This window comes from Ustilaginoidea virens, chromosome 1, assembly GCF_000687475.1.
Source record: "Ustilaginoidea virens chromosome 1, complete sequence".
Lineage (NCBI taxonomy): Eukaryota > Fungi > Ascomycota > Sordariomycetes > Hypocreales > Clavicipitaceae > Ustilaginoidea > Ustilaginoidea virens.
In genome coordinates, this window is record NC_057316.1 from 2,180,320 (window position 1) to 2,203,554 (window position 23,235).

Here is a 23,235-nt window from a genome sequence, read left to right on the forward strand (position 1 = left end):
CTTCGTCTTTGTCCTTGCCTTCGTCTTTTGACCCAGGCAAAGCTCTGCATACAAACGCTCGCTGTTCCCTCACCAAGCACCACAGACAATGGACGCTGGGCGCCTTCACCCACGAGTTGTGCTTCCGGATCGACCCGGATATATATGCTCCTGAGGCCCTCGAGGCGCAAAGCTTTGCTTTCCGCAACACACATCCTCGACTCGTCTTCAACTCAAGCCATGCCACCGTCCGCAGATGACACGCGCCTCAAGTTGGAGCCTGGTTGGCAACAAGGCGCAAGCGAGACCAGCGGTTCCGAAAAGCAGACGCCCAGCACCCCGGAACGACGCCCGGCTACCATATACGACGCTCTAGCAGGTGCGTCGCCGTTACATGTCCCGCTGCCCTCACCCCCCTCCTACCACGAAAGCAAGAAGAAGAAAGTGAAAAAAAAAAAAAAAAAAAGGAGGGGCAAGGAAGGAAAGAAACAAAACGCCAGACGAAGCTGACGCTTCGCAGGCAAAAGGCACAGGAAAAGCAAGGCCCTTGCAGACTCGAGCCTGGAGGAGACGGACGCCGAGGACCAGCAGGAAGACGGCGAGGACTCGCTGCAGCATGAGCTCCTCGGAAATGCCGAGGCCCTGTTCCTTCCGGAGCGAGACAATCTTCCCGAGACTGACCTCATCGAGCCGCTGCACGCCTACGCCTCCCAGTTTTATGCGGCCATGTGGCGGAGGCATAGGAAGCTGCGGCGCCCGTCTCCGTCTCCGTCTCAGTCCCCGTCCCCGTCCCCGTCCTCGTCTCCATCTCCGTCCCCGTCTCCATCTCCGTCTCCGTCTCCGTCTCCGTCCCCGTCTCCGTCCCCGTCTCCATCTCCGTCTTCGTCTCCGTCCCCGTCCCCGTCTCCATCTCTGTCTCCGTCCTGCCCCGAATCTCCAGATGCTTGCAGCATGGATGAGACGGCTCTTCTCGCTTTCGGGATCCTGCTCGAAGAGGCGGGCAGGGAGATTCTAGGGCCCCAGGGTGACTTGGTCTTCACAGAGCCTTCTGTTGGGCTGGGTGACGTCGGTGGAGCGGCGCGATGTTTTTCACCGCCGGTTGTTTACCGAACTGCTGGGACCTCTTCTCTCGGGGCATCCAGCAGCGAGAGATCACCAAAGAGAAGGAAGATTAGGAGGGGGAGGTCGCCTCTTGACGAGACCGAGGGAGAGGAGCCATGAACCCGCGTTTTCCGCCCCTGGCACTTGTTTCTACCCATGGACTGGACGGCGGGAAAGAGGAGCCGTGATGCCGCATATTCCGCCCTTGACCCTGGTTTCTACCCATGGACTGGACGGCGGGAAAGAGGAGCCGTGATGCCGCATATTCCGCCCTTGACCCTGGTTTCTGCCGATGGACTGGACTTTGGGACACAGCAGGAGGAGGGCGAATGCCGTCTCCCAAGGCAATTTGACTTGGCAAAAGGGTACGAATGCATCATGAAGCTACCCATGTCCACGAAGAGAGAGTTGCCTTTGTTCCGAGCACGCAAGCGGTGTGAACACGCCAGGTGCCAAGTGGCTACGACCCGCAGACTCTGGCCGGGGAGCTGCCGGCGGGGCAAGCTGCGCGTGTGCGCTTGATGAAGATGCAAGCTGGCTCGTGCGAGTTCCGCAACGGTAGGGCATGATGCATGCTCCGCACGGCAGTTGCTGGACTGCGCTGCGCTAGCCAAGCGTCGCACCGTGCTGCCCGTCAAGTCGAGAAACGTTCATCTCCAATGGACGATCCGCCCAAGCGTGCCAATCCGTGCGAGTCCTCTTGTTCCACCGGCCGTTTTCAGCAACAAACCAGACCAGACCAGACCAGACCAGACCAGAATAGACCGTACCGTACACGGCCCTGGCCCCAAAGAAGGGGGGGGTTGTGCGGCGTAACGTGGTCCACGGAGCACGGAGTACATGGGCTGTGTGGTTGGTTGCGCTGCAAGAAAACTGCTTGCAAGTGCAGGGAGTGACTCTTTGCCCGTGGCCCGCCGCCCGCGATGAGGACGCAAGCCTCTGCGCCGACCGATCGATCGCCCAGAAGTGAGGGAGTAGCTGCCAGGTGCAGGAGGCATGAGACGATGTAGAGGCGCAGAGGGAGGGGGGGAAAGATCAATGCACATTAACAATGATGATAGTACGAGAAAAAAAAAAAAAAAAGTCTTGCGAGCGCATGGCTCAACCCGCAACCGACTCTCTCTTCTCTCTTGGCACTTGATGAGAAATCCCCCCCTCGAGCCACGCGGCTAGCAATGCAAAACTAACATCTGTCGGCTCTGACTCCAGAACAAACAAAAGGCAACAACAAACAAGCAGCAACAAAGAGAACCGAGATGACCGCCCAACAACACCCCACCTCTGCCGCTTACTATTGAGGCAACGCCCAGCAACGTGCAAAACTGGAGTTGGTTCCTCGTCTTTCGATTATGGCATCGCACAATATCACGGTGGCATCGGACGTCTCACGGAAAACTGATGAATCATCAGGCCAGCAGGGCCCCATCGTGGCATATACAACATCTGCACAGTACGGATACCCTTCAAGCCGACTTGGGCCAGTTGTACTCGTTGTATCTGCCCAAAGCGCCTGGATTTCCCTCGTGAAATGGGGGGGAGGGGGGGGGAGAGAGAAAGAGGAAGGGGAGGGGGTCTTCGTAACAGCGTGAAAATCTGTCATACGACGACGAAATGACTTGTGAGAGAGACGCAAGAGCTTCAAACCCGTTTCCCTCACCGCAAATTCGCGAAAATCACGTCTGGCCAGGTCCTTCCGTGTCACCAGGCGGAACAACGGGGTGCCAAAGCATGAATAGGAAATGGAGTGAGGCGTCAAGAGGCACAGCGTACCTCTTCTGGCTGGGAACCTGAAACAGAGGGCAGAGACACACGCGGTAGCAAGAGCCGGCAGGGTTTTTGTCTTTGCACCAGGCCGACGAGCCTGGTCCACGGGTTCGTTGCATGGTGGAGATGTCATCTGTCGTGAAACTGACCCCAGCCAGGCTGCAGAACGATTGAAAGAAAGGAAGAGGGTGGAGGGGGGAGGGGGGAACGGAGGCAACGTTATCTGAGTCACGGTGCTACAAGGAAACACGTCGCCCTTTGGCACCTTTCTTGTGACAAGCAAACATGCCCGAGACTTTCTGAATGGCACGTCGGTGACGCCGGCAACGCTGTCAAAGCAGCTTACGTGTGAGTGTCGCTCCAGCCATGGTCGAGATGCGGATTCGGGGTTGGACCGGGCAAGGCAAAAGGGTACAAGATGGGGAGGTGCGAGTGCAGGTACTCTTGGATGTGCGGTAACAATGTCTGGTGTGAGAAGAGGAATGCCAAGGGTGATGGATGACATGGTCTGTGACTGGGGTGATGGGCGTGTCGGGGAGTTTGGAGAAGAGGTCTAGAAGCTGGAGGCACTCCGTAGTACGTTTTGTTTCTCTCGGATTCAAGAGGCAAGGGAGGTTGTAGACGCTGAGCGCAACGGAGCGTGGGGGCCTCGATGGGTGTAGGAAAAAGGCAAAATGTCTGCAGTTGATATCCACCCAGACCTGCGCCGGACGACAGGACAACCACAGAGGGGCTGGTACGGAGTATACGTTGCCCGTCTCGACGGTGAGACGCAGGCTTCTGGTTGTGTCGCTCACCAACTTGTTGTGGACCTGTGGCATGAAACCGAATGATGGATCATGGCCCGTCTGGTCGGAGACTTTTCCCGCTTGGCGACGGGGGGTGTGCCTATTCAAGCTGAGACGTCATTTTTCTTTGATGTTTTTTCATCGCTTCTTTCATTTTTTTTTCCCTTTGAAAAAGAGATAGGGTGAAAAGACGTGCTGGACAATAGTCTCACCTGCCTGCAGTTCGTGACATCCCCTTTTTCATTACGGGGGTTGGTAAAGACGGACGAATGAACAAAATCAGCAGGGGATGGAATTGAAAAGCCCCACCGGGAGTGAGCTTTGTGGACGGACAATGCCAATTCTGCGAAATGGCATCTTTGGAAAGCCACTCCAGCCATCTTATGCATATCCGAGGGGCCATGGCTCGGAGGATTTCTTCTCCACCCCCCTTTGGGCGGCGCGCCAGTTGGTTGCAGGGATGAAAAGGCCAGCAGCAACGAACAGGAACGTGGCTGCGGTGAGCTACATTTTATCTGCTCGGGCCATGATACCGCAGCCAAAGCACGTTTAGGTAGGTCATGTAGTCCGTACTGAAAAGATGTTGCCGGCGCAGCGCCGAGCGCTGCGAGATAACGCCTCGTCAAGCAGGCGAGCTGTGCACAACCATCGTACCCGCGTGTATCCGCAGCGTGCCCGCCAGAAATGGGCTCGCAAAACCAGGACCCAAAGGGCTGGATAGTCCGTACAGATGACGTTTTTGCCACCCGAGGCAGACAGGCACCAGAGAGACACGTCGCACAGACGCGTGGTTCCCGTGGCTACGGCAAGCTAATCGCCGCGCGGGAGTGTTCGTCCGGGCGAGACTGAGAGGATCGACGTGTCGAGACTCAGGTCCCCGCATGGCACCAGACGCCTTGGCCGAGAAAGAAGCCTTGTATCAAAGTTGCAAGCCACGGACAATAAGGGCATCAGCCACGCGTTGGCAGACAGGGCCCTCTGAATGGCCCGATCACCAGTCAATCGCCCGGGCCGTCGGATCGATCAGAAAACACCCAACTGAGCCTTTGTCATCAATGCTGTTGCGTCGACAGGGGCATCGTTTTATAAACACCTTGGTAGAGAGGAAACAAGCCCACGAAACTCTGTCACGGTCAGCCGACAACTTTGGTCAATAATGAAAAAATACAGAGAGCCAAAGCCCAATTCAAGGGACGATGCTTTTACCCACCCTTGATTCCCGCTTTTGTAGCTGTCATGCATATCAATTGCGCAGTACTGTCTCACTGGGCGGACGTGTCGTTAGAATCCAGCCCCAGTCCCCGATTGCCTCGCAGAGAAGACGACAACACCGACAAGGTAGAGGTCGGCTTAGTATACCTCACTTGAAGCCCGCCTCGTTCTTTTCTTTGTTTCTTTTTCCGTGCTGCAAAAGGCAAATCCCCCGCGGGACCTGTGTCTTGCGCCGCAACCGTGTCACTTCCAAGTTCTCACACCAGACCGCAACGTAGTTGCTTCTTTCGGACAATTTCTCGGGACAGGAAAGACCATGGACAGTTCGGAGGCACAGAATCTGATGTGTCGAGTATTTTCCCCAAGCAAAGCACGAAAGCACGCCTTGACGAGCTATGCGTTCCAGAGTGTGAAGGGATGCCGCCGCAGTTGGAACACACCGCATCTTCTGTGAGTCAAACCACTCAAACCATGATTCATCGCTTGACACGAGGACATGTGACGGGTCTCCAATAAAGTCCTCGGATTGACGTGAGCCAAGCTTGAAGAAGAATCCCTGGACCTTTGGTGCACCTTTGACCATGTCCTACATCGCATGGGAGCGTATTGAAACTCCTCTCACGACTGCCTTGTCCACAAGCCATGGTGTGCAAAGGTGAATGCAGGGCTTTGTTTCTGATGCCGGGCCAATATCATTGTACGCTAATGCAGGTCGATGTACGGAGTACGAAGTGCCCGGTTCCTGTTTCGCCGTTGGGAGTTGGAAACGAATCGTTGCCGCAAGGATACACACCGTTGCTCAGCCTCCTTCATCATCTCCCAAGAGACGAGGTGTCTGGAGTACTTCGTAGTAAGTTGTCTCATGCCCGTTGCCGATTCGATTGCCAGAGAATAAGAGCCCCAACGTCCACAAGTTTTTGCGGAGTAGTTTGGGGAAGGGGGAGACAACAATGCTGAGACAGCACCCTAGCCAGGGGCAAGTATAAATCTTTCGCATCAAATGATTCTTGCATCATCTCGCCGCATAGGAACCAAGGTCATTATCCCCTGAGAGGATAACTGTCTGTAGTATCCCTGTGGGCGGTGTGCCGCAAGGCACGGAATAAATCAGCAGGCGGAGTCACTTCCCCCACACTTTGCATCGTCTCTGACTTGACCCTTTGTACGGAATATCGTGTATCGCCTCCGGAGAGCAGGGTCGTTTCTTTCACAAGGTGGAAAAGACCAAGCAGATCCATTCCAGAAATCCTGAGCTGCTAGTGGCAAGTGTAAGTAGTAAGGTAACTACAGGGCAAAAATTTAAAGCTCTCCGGTCAGAAGCGCATCGTCCGGGAATTCTGTTGTACAAGCGGGAAACAAATGATTAGTAGGGATAGACTATCGATCAAGTGTGGGGGATATAACCAACGTTGGCCTGCTTTGCTTGTTGATGCTGTTTTGCTGTTGAAGGGATGTGCAAGACTGAGAAAGAGGTCGATTTGTACCCCGACGTCTACTACTAGGGGCTAGCTTGTGCGGAGAACGGCAACGCTGTACATGTAGAGTACAGTACAGTACAATACAGTATTGATTGGTGGGAAAACGACTCGGGCGCCTTCAAGCTGCGAGAGCAGGTCAGATGGCAGGCGGGTTGCATGCTCCTTCCTTCTCTTCCACCACGTCTCTGTCTGGTGCCTTCCTTGCCCTTGGATAGACCAAGACGTTCGACAGCAGCCTGTCGTCGCCCTGTCAAACGACTGGACGCTCCGGTCAGGGGTTCTGGCGCAGATGGAATCAATGTAGGTGCCTACACATGCCGGTTGACATTGATATGAACCCAAAAAAAAAAAAAAAAAAAAAAAAAAAGTCCCAGCACTTGACCCACGCTTTGACTTGTTATTCCCGGCTAAGCTAATCCAACCATACGCTTGACACACCTGACAAAGGCCTCGATATGTCATATGCGCCCAGGTCCATTACTAGATTAAGCCACACTTATTGCACTCTGCACGAGCGGAGCGCGTTCCCTTTTGCGAGGTGCCAAGCGGTGCGGTGCGGTCGCATTTATATTGATCCATGTCTCCCAGTCTCCCAGTGCTGGAACCTTGGGTACCTAGGAACATGTACCTACCTACCCAAGGTACAGGGTATCTAAGCCAAAGTTGTCTGTGGTTACGCCGCTCTACTACGGCGAAAAAGCTCAGGGCCAATATGGCCAATTGTCAACGATTGTAACGGCCTACGATCTGCGTGATACTATTGCAATCTTCACTTGAGAAGAGGAGCGCGCAAAGATTTTTCGCCAGATATATACACCAGAGCCTAGGCCAGTCGGCCAGCTACACTTCTTCTGCATGCTCGAGAATAATTTTAGCACGCTTGATAACATGGCCCCATTCATTTCTTGGTATTCATTTGAACGAGGGGCGGCCGTCTTGTAAAGGCGGTCGGACGGATTCGGGAGATGAATAATAGCAACTAATAACTCAACATTGAACCTTCCATGACCGGGGGGAAAAAAAATTCTTTTCTTCATCCGATTTTTATTCTTTTATTCTCATCGGTAAAAAGTTGCAGCAAAGATTGGAAAATCACAAGGATGTGAAAAAGTTTTGTCATGTACATGCACATGAGAGCGGAGCGCATAAACATAAGCGTGGTACGGACATCCAGCCAGCTGGGTCAAGTCAAGTCAGGTGACCCGCCCGGAAGACAACCTGCCCACGGGTCGCTACGTACTTTCCTCATCAACAACGTGAATACTTCCGTACAAAGTTGCGATAAGCCCTACCCTACCTCTCAACCTGGACCGCACCCAAGAATCAAATTGAGTTCTGTCCGTCTTCGCCGCCAACAACTAGGCAGGGGGGGGGCTTCGGACGGCTTCCCTGGTTTTCGACGGCTTCCTTGGGAGCAAACTTTCACCGCCCAGGTTTTTTTTTTATTTTTTATTTTTTTTATCTTTTTTCCCTCTCGGGGCACACATCGATGCAAGGCGCCGGAAAATGGAGCATGGAGACCAACGGATGGTATCGCCGTCGCGCGTGTAGCGCAAGCCCCTGGGATGCCATTGTTACTAGCCCGGATAGGCCCGGATAGGCCCGGATAGGCCCGGATAGGCCGGGGGATTTCACCTCCCGCGCGGGATCGTCGAGTTTGCTAGTCTTGCCAGCGTCCGTCGGCTCTCATCTTGTCTTCCTGGGCGCCGCTGGCGGAACGACGCGATTGGCGGCGGGCGGCCTTTGCGTGAAATGCACCAACCTAAGCCTAAGCCGGCTGTGGCACCCTGTGGTTGTTGTGTTTGTTGCGGTTGTTGTGGTTGTTGTGGCTGTTGTAGGCTTGTTGAACGCCCTCTCTTCTCTCCCCCATCACCGCTGCTGCAAGTCGTTTCAGATATGCTGGGCGAAGCTGGATGCATGAGTCACGGCTAGCTGCCGGACCCCTGCCAAATCCCCCATCCTCGCAGCCTGGGCACCAACGAGACCTCCTCAACTCCTCAACTCCCCAAGGGTAAAAGGGAGCGAGAATGCCCGCCCGTACCAAGCGCTAATAAGATAATAAGATGCTACAGTAACCGTCCGTGGCTCGCGACATGATTGGCTGGCACCTGGAAAATGGGAAAAAAAAAAAAAAAAAAAAAAAAAAAAAAGGGGGGGGGGGGGGGGACACCTTGGACTTGCGCTGGCCGCCGATTGAATCGAACCGTGACGTGACGGGGGGAGAGAGGGGGGGCGGTGAGGCGGCAGCACCAACCGGGCCGTGAATAGCGCAAGTCCCGACAGCATCAGCTCCAGCCTGTCTGTGGTGGATCGCTGATTCTCTACAGAGTAGTCCCGCAATACGTATAGGAGAGTGCTTGAAAGCTATGTGTATCGCAGGGTTGATTTTTCGTGTTGCTGCCGTGAAATGGTCTGGTGGTTGTTATTTTTTCTCTTCTTCTCATAGATTCACACCGGTAGGACAGGATGGGGCAGCACTGAGGGTCTATATTTAAGGATCACCCCCTGCCTATTACCTGTAAAAGCTACATGTAGCTAGCTCTCTGTGGCTTCTTCGTGCCGCCTTTACCCCCCCGTAGCACATAAAGACAACAATTAACCTCTGCATCCTGACTGACAGGGACTTGGAGAGAGACGGATCTCGCAAGCAGTCTGGTGGATGCAGGGTGTGACTTGTCCAAATCTGGGGTTAGGCTAGGACGGCGGGCCCTGGCATCCATCCAAACCTCGGGTCTTGTTTCAAAAGACCACATGCATTGGCTAGACCTCAAGCCAAGCCAGAGAACGGACATTTCAAAAGGAGGGGGGGGGGGGCAAGGGCAAGAGTCGGCGCAACCACGGGGGGTCTTGCCGCCATTCGGAGCAGACAGAGCAGCCGCCCGCCCGGGGCGGACGCTTCGCTGTCCGCAGCGCTCTGCTTGGTGCATCTGGTATGTAGGTATGTACATATGCAGCACCAGCTGTCGCTGAAATCACGGCCCCCATGTCTTTGGCGGTCTGGAAATGTGGGCTGCGCTGGCGCATAGGTCTGCCGTCTACGCATGGCCGCGGCCCACGGCCATCATGTGATGCCCTGTCAACTTGTCAGTCAAAGTCAACCCGATCGGCCCAGTCAGTCATTTGTCTTCGACGGGAGTCGCTGCCAAGCCTGCGGGGAGCAGCAGCGGGGAATATTCGCGCCCGGCACCTTCAGGACGACAAGGCAGACAAAAGTTGCGAGTGCTTCCTTGGGCATCTCGGGTGCCTCCCGAGTCGACCAGTGGTCTGATGCTGTCTTGAGCCATCATCCCCAAAGGGGCACATGTCGCTACCATGACCACTGCAACGAGTGTCCCTTGCCATAAGAGTCACGGAGGATGTGTGGACGCCGCTTGGCCACGCTCGACAACACGCTGCTTGTCCAATGTCGCGCTTGCTAGTCATCCCGCTGCTGCGGCAGAGGAGCCACTTCCCCCCCCCCCCAGTTCCCTGCCCTCTGAACACCTTTGTAGCTTTGGCGTCTAAGAGTTACCAGAGCCAGGATTACAAATTACACAGGGCTGGGTGAGATCCGAGGCTTTCATGAGTTAATTAAACTGCGGAAGAAGCGGAAGCGTCAGACGCAAGCCCTCCAATACGGAGCCGGCGCTTATATTGAAAAGCCCAGACGATAGCCCGTTTTTCAACTTCGGACCAAGTATCGTATGATTGCGGGGCAGCACCCACCCCTGCTTGCTTGCTTTCGACTTGGCCGATACGCTCATGCGTTTCGTTCATCCGGTCTGACTCGCCCATCATCTCGTCAGATGATAAAGGCGCCCTTCAGGGTCCCCCCAGACCAAACCCGCGACAGATTCCCGAATGGCGTCTTGACCTTGACCTGATGTGAGAACCGTACAAGTCCCTGACCATCCCGCATTGTCTGGCAAACCTTCATTTCAGCTTTCCCGCACCAGGCCCTGGTTAGCTAGGAAGGAGTCTGGACACCACGTTTGCTCCACCAGAAACGGTGCGGTGGTTGGGAATCCGAGAGGCCAAGCAGCATGTCTGTCCGCTTGCCCAGGCTCCCATCATCTGAAGTCTGCTGCAATCAGGACAAGGGTCAAAGGCACCCGAGCGATTGGTAGCTGTTCCGTCGGAGCGGACCAGACGCTAGCAAAGAGGGCGCATTCCGTCCTTGAGGGGGTGGCGGTCTGCCATCTGGGGGCCGTCGCCATGCTTTGGTGTTGGTGGCCAAAGCTTTAACAAAGTGGCTTGAAGGCTTGCACAGCTATCGACAACTCTGGAAACAAACCAGACTCTAGCAAGGAGCCAGCACTTTGGGCCGATGAAACAACAGCCCCGAGGGTCGAAAGCAGTAGGCTTTGCAGCGGCCAAAGGAGACGGCAGTTCCGTGGAAGACAAGCATGGAGGAAGGAGCCTGTTGCTTTTAGAAAAGAAGGCGCGCCGACAACTCATTGCTTTGCCATGAATTTTCCTCGTAAACTTTGACAAAAGGTTGGTAGCAGCATTCCAAAGCCATTTCCGCGGACCAGTCAGCTTTCAGCGCCGTCAAAACAGGAGATTCCCCGCCGCCTTTCGCAGCCCGACTTGCACAGGCCGAGGAGCCTGCCAGGATTTCATAGCGGACACGACGTCTCATGCATAACATGGAAGCGCTAGTATATGCATGATATGGCCCTGTGCACGCTACTCCGTACAGAGCCCAGAGCCCAGAGTCGAGACGAGACTGCCAGGCAGGCCATTGCACTCGTATTGCCAGCCGAGCCGGGCTAGGAAATGGCTTGACGCCCTCCGAGGCGGAACGGGGTCGGGGGCGTTGTATAGCCTCAGCTCGCTGTTAGCCCCTCGAACTCCTTCCCCAACTGGCTGTAGCTCAAGCCAAGGCGGGTCGGTCGGTCCAAGCCTTTCCCACTCGTCCACAGATTTGATGCGCCGCACGAGCCTTCTCAGCCTCCTGGAAGGAACCCTGGAAGGATCGGCCTCGCAAGGCAGCAATATAACCCACGATCTGCTACTATCGTCTGTATCACACCGTCATACCTTGCAAAAGGCTGAGTGTGCACCGGAGACTGCCCTCTCTCTTTTTTTTTTTTTTTTTTTTTTTTTTTTTTTTTTTTTTTTCCCTTATTTCCTCCTCGGGTCGATATCGCGTCAAAGAATCGGCGGCCTCTTCGTGTATTCCCTTGCGATTCGTCACCCAGTCGTGAGTTGTACGGGGTCGTCAACTTCACTCGATGGTGCCTCGCAGCAAGACTTCTCACATTGTGTTGATCGTTGAAACGTTGAAACGGGAGACCAACAAGCTGCAACCGTCAAGTGTCTACATGGTTAGTTGGAATTGGTCTGTGTGGCGACATGGGCGACGTGGATCATGCATAAATGATGCACCTCACGCTCGCCCTCTGGCGCCGTTTCCGTTGTCTCGTCTCCTTCCCCTACCCACCAACCCTTGTCCGTTCTTTCCTTTACAGTCATCCTCCACGTCATCTGGCCATCGCTGTTTCCTCGTCTACCCTTCTTGATGCTTTCTGGTTTCGTTTGGGCCGCTCCAAGCAATTGGCTGTTCTGGTTGGTGCCGCTGCAACCTCTCTCCGCGCCCTTCCTTGAAGCCGAACATGGAAGGTACCTAAATACCTAACCCAGGTAGGAAAGAGGGACTCGTGGGGGGGGGGAGGGGAGGAGGGCATGCCATGCCATGCCATGCGCGGGCGAGGCAACACGCGCGGAACGGAACGGACAAAATTTGGTATGCCGAAGATGTCCATGGCGGGCCAACTCCTGGATGCGTATGTACCTAAGGTACCTTAGGCTAGGTCTGGTACCTACATTAGGTCTGGTACGTTCCTGTTCTGTCGACCTATTCTCAGAGCTATTGAATCCCCCTACCCTTTCTCCACCACTTGCAGTCGGCTCTGCCTTGTGTACGCGAGACATTCGCTTGCTCCGACTTGAGACGGTGAATGGCACAAGATGTAGAGCAAATTTCCCAACCGTTGGTCCCGACTGCGTCCATGCGATGAACCTCCATCGCCTACCGCCCGCCTACCGCCCGGGAAGGGGGAGGGGGGGAGGGGGAATCCGTGCTGCACTCTTCTTCCCATCTGCCATCAGCAAATCTCGATCACGGATTGCCCCACATCCGGCCCACATGACCTAATCCCTCCCCCAACCCAATCTCATCAATCTCATAAACGCCGACCACTTGATCCAAGCTTCTTCTTCCTGAGAGATTTTTCAATTTACAGCAGTTGCCATGCACTGCTGCGAGGCGCAGATAGGTTTCCCTTCCCTCTGAGCACCTCCGCAGATGCAGCACCCTTCCCCACTACCAAGAAGCGCATGGCACCATGGTTATGGCTCGTACTCCGGAGCCGTCCCGCCCATGGGGAGGATTGCAGAGTGGCTGGGTGCTTGCCCTGTCTACCTAGCTTAACACCAATAAAGCGAGATGTTCGCGCCGTCGCACTACAACCCGCACGTTTTCCTGGGCTACTAGCACAGACTAGGTAGGTGCCTGAAGTATCTAGGTAGGTATATGTAGGAGGTAGGTTAGGTTAGGTTAGGTCAACTTGGGGGTCAGGTTAGGTTAGGAGGTACGTACCTACCCGGTTGTTGGTTCTGTACCTCCTAGCAAGCAGGTCATGGTACATAGCAGGCAGTTGGCAGGCAGCTGCTTGAGCCGCTAGTCTTGCCGCTTTCCCGCCCAAGGAGTCGAGCAAACCCGTGCCTGCCTCGTCGTCCACGAACCTGCCATTGCATATTGAGACCTACATGCGATTCAACGCGACTACCTAAATTAAAAATTTTCGCCGACCTCTTCCCCCCTTCCCCCGCCCCCGCCTGCCCCCCCCCCTTTCTCTCTCCCCTCCTTCTCTCCCCCCATCATTGGGCACAATGCTATTACTTTGCGGGATCCCGTTTTGCCTTACCCCAGCCTCGACGTTCCTTGTTATGTTATGTATGTCGTCACATCCAGTCAATGCCCTTCCACAGAGCACAGAGCACAGAGCACAGAGCACAGAGCACAGAGCACAGAGCACAGAGCACAAAGCACAAGAACACAGAGCACGGAGCACGGACGGAGCACAGGGCACGAGCACAGAGCGCAGCACACGCAGCATAGCACTCGGCACTCAGCGCTCTGGCGTCCCCTAGGAACAGGTACATGTCTGGTAGGTGCCGTCCCTGCCAGGCATTGGCATGCATCTCACCGTTCGCTGCATCATTGTACATCCATGCGTATCGGCACACCTTGCACAAGACTTTGGCAAACGCGCGAGGCCTGTGGAGCGCTCTGCGTCTTGATCTTGCGACGTTGAGACCCGTGAGACCTTGCAGCAAGGCTCCCTTTCTGTCCCTTTATTTTTATTTTTTTCTTTTTGATTTTTTCTTTGGGCCTTTTGTTTTTCTCTCTCTCTTTTCTTTTTTTTTTTTTTTTGCCCCCCCCCTTTCCCGGCACAGTCGTCGCTTCCACCAACTCGTGGCCGCCCTTTCCCCCCACCTCCCACCCCTTCCCCGAAAGAACGCGCTGGACCCGACACCCCCCAGACTCCAGCAGGTCCCAGGCAAATGGACACCCCCTCCCCCCCAGGTTTCCAGCACGGTACCTGTGCCAGCCAGCCTTGGCCCCCTGGCCGGCCCTCAGGCCCCCCCCACTGCGCCGCCGTCTTCCTTTTCCTGGATAGCTCCAGCTCCAGCTCCAGCTCGGGTACTCCGTACTCCTCCGTACCTGTATGAGGTCTCGTCGCGTCTGTACTCCGTCTGTCTGTACTCCGTCTGGTACTTTCCTCTTTGGCATCCTACATGTAGCATCCTACCTACCTCCAGGCCGTCTCTGCCCAACTACAACGGCGTGCTGTGCTGCGCTGTGCCGTCTGGTGCCCGTACCAGACAGAACCTTGTTCGATTGAATATTGGATTAACTTGAGCCGTCCGTCCGTCCGGTCTCGCCTCGCCTCGCCTCGCCTCGCCTCGCCTCAAGCTGGCCGGCCTCGTTTTCTCTCGGCATCCATTCCATCTGCCCAGGGTTTGCTAACCTGCCTCGCCCCGTCCAAACTCGCTGGTCTCTGCTGCCTGTTCTGGCCCGTCTCTCGCCGTCAGTTGGCCATCAGTTCGGCGGCCGTCAGTCAGCAGCGCGGCCCGTCAGTCAGTCAGTCAGCGGCCCGTCAGTGGACGACCAACCTGGAACCCCGAGCAAAGTCTGGTTGACCAGACGCATCAATGTCATCATAGCCCTCCAAGCCCAGTGAGGCTCCGTGTACCGAGTACCGAGTACCGAGTACGTACCCGCGCGCTCAGGCTCAGCGCACCAGACCACTCCAGACACTCACTCAATCACTCACCTCACCTCACCTCACCTCATCAACTCACACGCCCCCATGCCAGCCATTTCCAACTAGGCCTTTCCCAATGCTCAGGGCCCAATCATCCATCATCTGCCTCAGCTCCCGAGCTTGAGCTCCCCCGGGGCCCCTCGTTCCCGCTTTCCCAGCACATGGAAGCTGGCTGGCCCTTCTCCGGTTTCCTGGCTCGCCGGTCCCTTGCCTCACCTTCTGCCTCGTTTCTGATGTGTCTTGTGTGCTCCGTGGGCGTACTGGGCGTACTGGGCGTACTGGGCGTACTGGGCGTACTGTGAGCGCGAAAACATGGATCCAGCACCCGACGGCAAACGCCCTCGTCTTGGCTCGTGGTCTACTTCTGCTCCGTCTTCCTCTCCCGGGACCTCTCTACCTCTTCCTCACAGCGCATCGACTTCTCACCTGCATCCTCATCCTCATCCCCATCCCGTCCCTCATCCTCATCACCCACCCACGCCAACCTCCTATCAACAACCGTCATATCAGCCTCGACCAAGCGAGCAAGCACCCGCTCCTCCCGCGCCAGCTTCACTCCCGGGCCCTTTACATGGTCATGCGCAACCTCAGCATCCTGACCTCGACCGAAGGCTCCTAGAACCGGAAACACTAGCCCCGATGCAAGATCACTACCGTCAACCTGGCCCTCAACCGCAGTCTCATCACCCAAATCACCCAAATCACCCACCGTCACCCGCTCACCCTCCCTACCACCAGTATCCGCAGAGGGATGCCATCATAAAACCCGAGTCTGGAGACGATGCCAGGCGCTCAAACTCATCGGCAGCTCATGCGCCCGACTCCCTGTCTCATACGTCGCACTCCGTCCCGGCTTCGCATCACCCTCCGCCGCCGCATCCGTCAGCAGGCTATCATGCTGACGCTCCGCAACCACGCCATATGAGCTATGAGAATGGTTCTTCGGTTCCTCCTACGCCCGGCTTCTACCGCCCTCAGTCCTATCCGCCCCCCCAGCCCTCGCACCAGAGTTCCTATGAACCTCACTCCAGCTACCAACCGGCGCCAGACCAGTTCTATGGAGTATATTCGTCAGCCTCGGCGGCAAAAAAGAAGAATACAAGGGCCTCGCAGGTATTCCATCCTCGCCGAGCATCAGCTGGCTTTCTCCTTCTTCTTCTCCCCCTCCTCCTCCATTGCCCGGCGTCCTCGCGCTTGTTGCTTCTCTGTCCAGTCGACTGGATGAAACTGACTGGAAATCGTAGGCTTGTGACCAGTGTCGCCAACTCAAAGCCAAATGTGATGAAACCAAACCCTGCAAGACATGTCGCGACAAAGGTACAGAATGTCGATATCGCGACCCTGTACCCAAAGCGTACGTCTCTTGACTGTCCCTCCTTTGACCGCCTCCCCAGTTTTCGCCTGCGGAATCAGGGGCGTGACGTGACGGTGGTGTTTGCGAGAGGGAAGCGCTAACATGGCTGTATTAGCACCGACAAGGCTCAGGCAGACATACTCGACGGCATCAACATGATACATGGTAGCTTGAATAGCCTGATGGACCGGTTCAGCCGCATGGAGGACAGGATCCTGGCAGTGGAGTCCCTGGTATCCAGCAAAGCTAATGGCAACCATATCAAGGCGGACCCCGCCGCTGACGACGAGTGCAAGACCTTGTCCGAGTCCTCATTTCATGCCAACGCCGATGGATCGTCTCATTATTACAACGGCACATCATCTCTCGACTACATGAACAACACTGATCGGGTGCCCATGCGACTCATGGCCGACGATGATGAGATGGAAGCAGAACCAGGCCCTCCGGTCGCTCCGGGAGAACCTGCCATCCCGATCAATCACACCACGCTAGCCGGCTTACTCCTCGAGTGGCCGTGTATAAGGGATCTTGTCAAGCCGCATCTGGAATCTTCGGGCATCCGGCATCCCTCAGAGTACCCCATCAGCCTGGAACAGAACAGGGGAATTCTCATCGTGTACGGACGTGGCGAGGATTCCCATTCGTCCAGGCACCCCAGGGACGCCAGCATAGAGTATGGCCAGCTGGACATGGCTGACGATTCATCCGACACCGCATCGCCCTCTGCCGCAGGTGGCGACTGGGGCCACCTGGGCGGGTTTAGCCCGGCGGATCAATCGGTAGACTACAGGGGCGGTGTTCTTGCCAGTGACGGGAACCCGGACTTTAGCGAGCCCAAGGTCTGGAGTTTTGTCAAGAGCTTCAAGGAAAACATCCTCAACATGCACCCCATCATCCAGCCAAAAGCGGTGGATGAGTGGGTGCAGTACTTTTTGGACACCTTGCCGCCAATGTCAATGCGCGCCAAGGCGCACAGATCTCCCATAAGCGCTCACAGCAGTTTTGCCGTCAAAGGCGGGTCTGCGAGCTCGATGCATGAGAATGTCGGATCAAAACGGAAAAGGTCGCCTGGTACAGACGTTTTGGAAGTACCCTCAACCCCGAACCTGGCGAAATCAGGCAGGCCGGAACGATCAATCCACAATGCGTTGGTTCTGACCATCCTGGCACTCGGTAGGATCTGCCAGCAAAGAGACCGCATCCATGACGCTGTCCATCCGAAAGATGCCTTACCTCATCAGGGAAGCCCGCTGACAAGAAACGGTATTCCTTCGTCTCCCGGCCAAGGCTCTCCACCCTGTATATCGCTACACTCTCAGTCACCTAGCCAGGCCTCCCCCAAGGAGTCCGAACGAGGGTTTCAAAGCAGACGATCATCCATTCACGGCAGTGGCAATGGAACGACGAGGAGCGTCCTCGGCCTGAAGAAAAACTTCGAGTCCATCCCAGGCTTGGAGTACTTTGCTTTTGCGACAGACATATTGGGCAACCACACAGGTGCCTACAAGAATATAAAGCACGTGTACGCATTAATATTCGCCGGCCTGTATCACGGGCAGCTAGCTCGGCCGATGGAAAGCTTTGCGTTCATCCACCTCGCCAGTCATAAATTGATGGTGATCATGAGGCCGTACGTAAGCGAACTCTTTTTTTTGTTTTGGATGCTGGACAACCCCCCGCCCCCGGGAGAACGGACATTACATACTCACAGTCGTGTAGGAGCTTGGACAAGTTGCGCAGAATCAAGCAAAGCCTCACAATGATACAGGAGACGAAATACAATCAGCTGGCATTGGCCTTTTGGACGTGTTTGCAGCTTGAGAGGTGAGTCGAAGTCGGTAGTTGAAACGGGAGGGAGAAGGGAGAGTGGGGGGGGGGTATGTGTGTGTGTGTGTGTGTGTGTGTGTGTGTGTGTGATCGGCAAAGGACGGCTGATGTTGACTAATTAGTGATTTGATCGCGGAGCTGCAGCTGCCTCCATCTGGGCTACTCTCATACGAAGAGTTCATGCCTCATCCCAACATGAGCATGCTGGAGGGATATGACCAGAGGGTGCTAGACAGTTATCCCGCGCAGCTGTATCTCCGGACGCACTTGAACAGCATCCATCGCATGTTTTACGCGCCAGACGCCGACGAAAAAGCCATGGACTCGAAAGAGCTGGATCCGAAATTCAAGACGGTCGACTCGGTTGCCGATGCTGTGTCTGGCATGCAGTGGGTCGCCAAAAGCTTTGCTTTCCAGGAAAGCGATCCTCCTGCAGGGGATATTCTGGCAGCGCGGCTACGGGCCAAGTACTGGGGCGCGCAGAACATCACCTACCGGCCGTTTATCCGTCAAATACTGCAATGGTCCGAGTCGATGCAGAACCACTCGTCCAGTCCGAGCGGGTATGCAGTGTCAGAGTTTCGGCAAGGAGTCACGGCGCCCGTCATTGACCCTTCCATCAAAAGTCCGAAAGAGATTCCAACAGCCGTCATCGACTTTGCGAGGCGAGGCATCAAGGCTCTCATTGAGAGTACCCGATCATTTCACGGCCTCGGAACCGAGCGGCCCATTATCACAAACGTGTTTGGAACCGCCCATGCGTAAGTCCTGGCATGTCATGTCGCAACGGGTTACCGACTTGCTAACAAGCGGGTGTCTTGCAGACAATGGGGAAACTTGCTGGTTCTTTCGGCCTGCTCCCGAAACGTGGTTCTTAAGGAGTTTATAGACATGGAACTTCTCAAGACGCTGTTTGAAAAAACTATTGGGTTTCTATGGCAGTCGAGCACAGCAACAAACTGCTTGAAAGCGGACCGGCTGCTACTCGAAGGCCTGTACCGAGATTTTTTTCGACGAGATGACGCCAAGAACACGGGAAGCTTCTCGAGCAGTGCGAGCTTACACACACCCACCCTTCAATCGGCAGCGCCACCGCCCATGTCAACCCCGACATGAGGCTTGCGCCATCCTATCCGGACGGAACCGAGACGGCCTTTGGGCCCGACTTCTTTATTTACTCCCGACATTACATTATCTCTCTCTCTTGGCCAAGGGAAATTTGTTTTTGTTTCCTCTTTTTTTTTTTTTTCTTCATGAGCCTGTGTTTTTGCGACGGACTTGTTGATGCAGCTGGTACGAGCTCAGATTCTGTCATCCGAGCCATGAAGCTGTGGAATATTTGACTGGGCGAAGAGGTAATTTCTGTGGTGCATGGCGAAGGAGCGATTTCATTTATTCCTACTGCTTTTTTTTATTGCTTTTTTTTCATCATTATTGTAGTTAATTTTCTCGGTTGGATAGTCTGGCGAGAGAGAAGCTGGGTATTCTGGAGGTCATTGTACACACAAGACATGTTGCGACAGTTGGCAAGCATGCGAATGCGATTTACCGCTCGTAACCACTAGGAAACATTCTCATCATTACTTGTTACTTCTGTTACTCTTGTTAGTCTTGGTCTTGTTTTTTTTTTTCATCCCGTTTCCATTTCATTCCCCCCTTTACGTGTTTCATGGCAGCAAATTGAGTTTCCATATCTAGGTCTCAATCTGGCTGGATGTATGTCGAATGTCGATGACGGATATAGACGCATCTGCGGCAGAGACACCTACCCGGCTTGCGTGGTCCTTTATTTCGCTTGTGCGATGGATGCGGCTTCTTTTCATGTGTTTAGGCTACGATATGCTCGGGTACCACCTGTTGTTGTTGCGCAGGATGCCGCCGCGTACCATGGGGCCAGAAGGACCTGCTCGAGACTCGAGGCACGGTGGCACGGGGCAAGGGCAAGGGCACACAGAGACGACATGCAGGTGAAATATCGCGCAAGACGGAGCAGCCATGGTTGGACGGGAAAAGCCGACGCAGATTGGGGGGGGGGGGGGGGGGGGAAGAAGAAGAAAAAAGAAGACGGCATCTCTGCGGGCTGTGTTGGCTGGGAGGTGTTCGTTGTGCACGTGCGGCACGGGTGACGGATGGCTTTTGACGAGTTTGCGGCTTCGAGGAGGTGACGATGAGTTGACAAGGTGAAGGAGGCTTGCCATGGGACTCGGGTGACAAGGACGACCAGACAATACAAAGTACGTGGGGTCGGATGGGGGTGAGTCTCGAGTCGTCAAGTCGTCAAGTCGTGAGACGAGTACAAGTCGTGAGCCGTAATCCAGGTTGGGACCAATGTCACGCCAAGGAGTGGCTGTCGGGATCTGGGGGAGAGGGATGAAATCGCAAGGTACGGGGCACAGGACGGCTAAAACAGACAAAAGGCATTGGAGGCGACAGGATGGAAGGCGATGCGACGTGTTTGGTGTCTTTGTCGTATTCGACCTGGGAAAGTTTGGCGGGGCGACTAGGTGAGCCATTTTCATTCTGGTCTGCTGAATTTCGTTTCTGCCGTTGACGAGCAAGCAACGTATATTTTGCTCGTAATTTTGCTCGTAATTTTGCTCGATCCGTAAGCAGATGTGCGGCTGCAGGCAATTATGCATTCATGGGTGAGAAAGTTGGCCGATACGTCCAAAAGGGGGGGAAGGGGCGCGCCCAGAGCCTAGAGGCTGGGAGCGGGAGCGGGAGCGGCGGCGGCGGCGGCGGCGGCGGCTAACTATAGTCTACATCTATATAAGATTAGGGGAGCGAGGCAAAGTGGACTAACGCTGGTGGTGTGCATTAGGGGGCTTACTAGCTTGGTTAAACAGACGGCAAACTGGTATTTTTGGCATTTTCGGCGTGGGTGGAGGCTCCTCGCCGACGCCATCTGCGTTTAGCGTCCGGCCTGCAACGCGACAGAATGGCGAGTTTTAGACGTGCGCGCTAGGAAAGCTGCCGGAATCTGGAAAGTACCGTACAACTTTCTGCCAGGCTTGCCGATGCTATTGCTACGTCTGCAAATGCTTTGCTTTGGGTGGGACATCCGTGGCGCAACTGTTCACCAGAACGGATGCACTGCCCATGGCTAGGTATGTACTTGGTTGCGCGGACTAGTCTTGTCGAAAATTGCGCCGTTCCGAAATCAAGTTCGTGTCGTTCAGGGTGAAGTGAAGCGCGCATGAATCTCGCTGCTGAACGAGCTTGAGAGCTTTGGAGACGTTGGATGCGTCTCGGACTTGCCGTTGCACCTCCGACGCTACAACTCAACCAGGCACCACAGCACGTGCCGCTACTTCTGGATATCCCCCGACCTAGGTAGTCAAGTAAGCATGAAATGCAGCTTGCACGGGAGCTGACTTTCGTTCTCTATTTCCAGATCCACGCGGCAGCACCGGCATCAGATGGTTGTGTTGATTTGGTCGTCGCTGCAAGGGGTGTGAAGACGACGAGTTCTGCTGTCTTTGGCCACAAAGGCTCCTCTCGAGCCAAGCAAATCGGCAGTGCCAGCTCCCGTGGGGAGGGAGCAATCGAAAAGCACGCGGCAGATTCCATTCAACAATGTAGCCGGCGAATGGTCCGCACGACGCCAGATACGCGGATTGGAGAATGGAGAGAATAGCTACGACTCGTTGCGTGACGGTCAAACTGAGAGCCCGCAGGCGGGCGTCTGGTGTAACTCGTAGTAGTATATCGTTTCAGGCTTGATTCCCAGAGTCCCAACACAACATTGATTGCAACTTGCGATGAGCGGGTTTCCAAGTTGTAGGTGCTGCCCTATTGACCGAGTTAGAGAGCAGGGACAAGAGGAAGACGCAACAGGGGCGGGGAGGAGGGGGCATTACTGTAATGGTCCCCGGCAAAGGGGGATTTTGCAAACATCATCTAAACGTAAACACATGCACAAGAGATAATGTAGATATCAACAGTCAACTGTAAATCTGTCGCAAGAGGTGCCTCAGAAACACCACAGGCGCGCCGGACAAAGTACAACCCGAACGGACCTGACTTGGTAGTGAGCATGGCAAATGGCAACCTGGTACGCAGCACGTAGCAAGCCCCATGGTGGATGGCGAACTTGGGTTCGAGTTTGCTTCTGCTACAGACGGAAATGAGCGTGACTCCTTGAAACCACACAGGCAATGGAGCCCAGGGGGGACGGGGGGGGGGGGGGGGGGGGGGACGGCCTTGAGATGCAAGTCGTTCTTCTATCCTTGCGCGTTGGGATGATTTCTTTCTTTGCCTCACGCCTAAATTGTGGACGGTGAATCCGTCGACATGCTTCATCTGATTAGGGCTCTCGGACGTGAGACGTAATTGGAAAGAGCGGCGGATGGGCAGGTGCGAATGGGCAGGTGGAAAAGGGAAGGTGCGAATGGCCGATGCAACTTGTCCTGCAGCAGTCACCAGTGCACCAGACTCGCACTTTTCGCCAGCCCCTCAAGTCAACTTAAAATACCGCCAGATTGTTTCACGGTTCAATGGGACCCCCCCCCCAGCCGGGATGAAAAACATAAAACAGCCGAGGAAACAAAGAAACGGATTGCGTTTGCGGACACGGCTACTAAGCGCTCGCTATACCGAGGAGTCTACTCCGTAGCGAGGCTCCGCATAGCGAGCAAGAGAAAAAAAAGGCCTCCCTTTTGCGAGAACTTGCCTGATACCAAGTTGACCATTCTCCGTCCCCTGAAGCAGCCATTGACAACCCTCCTTCCCGCGGATGACCTCAATTCTTTTCCTAGCTCCCTCCCGCCTTTAGACGCGGCTCTCGGCAACCAAGCAAGCCCGTTGCCTTGCCCGAAGCCTGCGTCCGGACAGGGATCTTGCCAGATCGACGCAAAGCTACTCCGTACTATTCGGTCCGCACATACTGGCGTGGCAGGGGGAGGATAGTGATTAGCAGGTGAGTTGAATTGCCCCCATCCTGAAGAGGGACTTGAACGTGTCAAGATTCAAATGCAATTTGAGTTCCGCCAGCGTCGCCCCCCGCCTACCCGCCTGGCTTGTGGAATTAATAGAAGCAACTGCGCTGCGCGGCTAGCACAAACAAGTGTGCGACAGCCCAACAGAGAGCAGCAGTGGCAGGGCTTGCCTGCAGAGTCGAGGAGATTATCAAATCTCTCATCTGCGGTCAACTTGGTGCGCCAGACTGGCAGACGGACGCATGCTCAGCGGTAACACGACAGGCCATGCCAGGCGCCAATGATACCTCCATCATACTCCGTACCAATGCATGGCTTGGCAAGCAAAGCCGAGAAAGGAATGCGCAAGCAAACCAGTTGACCGTACGAGGCACTCCGCAATCAGGTGCCCGTACCACAAACCTTGGCGCATGGCCGGCTCCCGACGAATGGCGAGATGCCGCCATCTGGCCCGATGCATGCCTCCAGGGGCCAAGA

At 55.2% G+C, this 23,235-nt stretch overlaps 3 protein-coding genes across 3 annotated transcripts; 2 read left to right on the forward strand and 1 right to left on the reverse strand.

The window, feature by feature from the left end:
- Positions 1 to 144: 144 nt before the first annotated feature.
- Positions 145 to 1,200, forward strand: UV8b_00377 (uncharacterized protein; the record flags this gene model as incomplete). Its single annotated transcript, XM_043137875.1, has 2 exons — positions 145 to 358; positions 500 to 1,200. 2 exons carry the CDS (start codon positions 145 to 147, stop codon positions 1,198 to 1,200), a joined length of 915 nt encoding a protein of 304 aa, XP_042993809.1.
- A 1,553-nt stretch (positions 1,201 to 2,753) lies between these two features.
- On the reverse strand, positions 2,754 to 3,876 carry UV8b_00378 (uncharacterized protein; the record flags this gene model as incomplete). The annotated part of the gene is made up of 4 exons (XM_043137876.1): positions 2,754 to 3,003; positions 3,191 to 3,468; positions 3,546 to 3,732; positions 3,845 to 3,876. The coding sequence occupies 4 exons, from the start codon at positions 3,874 to 3,876 to the stop codon at positions 2,754 to 2,756; spliced, it is 747 nt and encodes a 248-aa protein (XP_042993810.1).
- Positions 3,877 to 14,949: 11,073 nt separating this feature from the next.
- Positions 14,950 to 18,937, forward strand: UV8b_00379 (uncharacterized protein; the record flags this gene model as incomplete). Its single annotated transcript, XM_043137877.1, has 6 exons — positions 14,950 to 15,750; positions 15,882 to 15,991; positions 16,107 to 17,624; positions 17,714 to 17,818; positions 17,944 to 18,582; positions 18,646 to 18,937. 6 exons carry the CDS (start codon positions 14,950 to 14,952, stop codon positions 18,935 to 18,937), a joined length of 3,465 nt encoding a protein of 1,154 aa, XP_042993811.1.
- Positions 18,938 to 23,235: the final 4,298 nt, after the last annotated feature.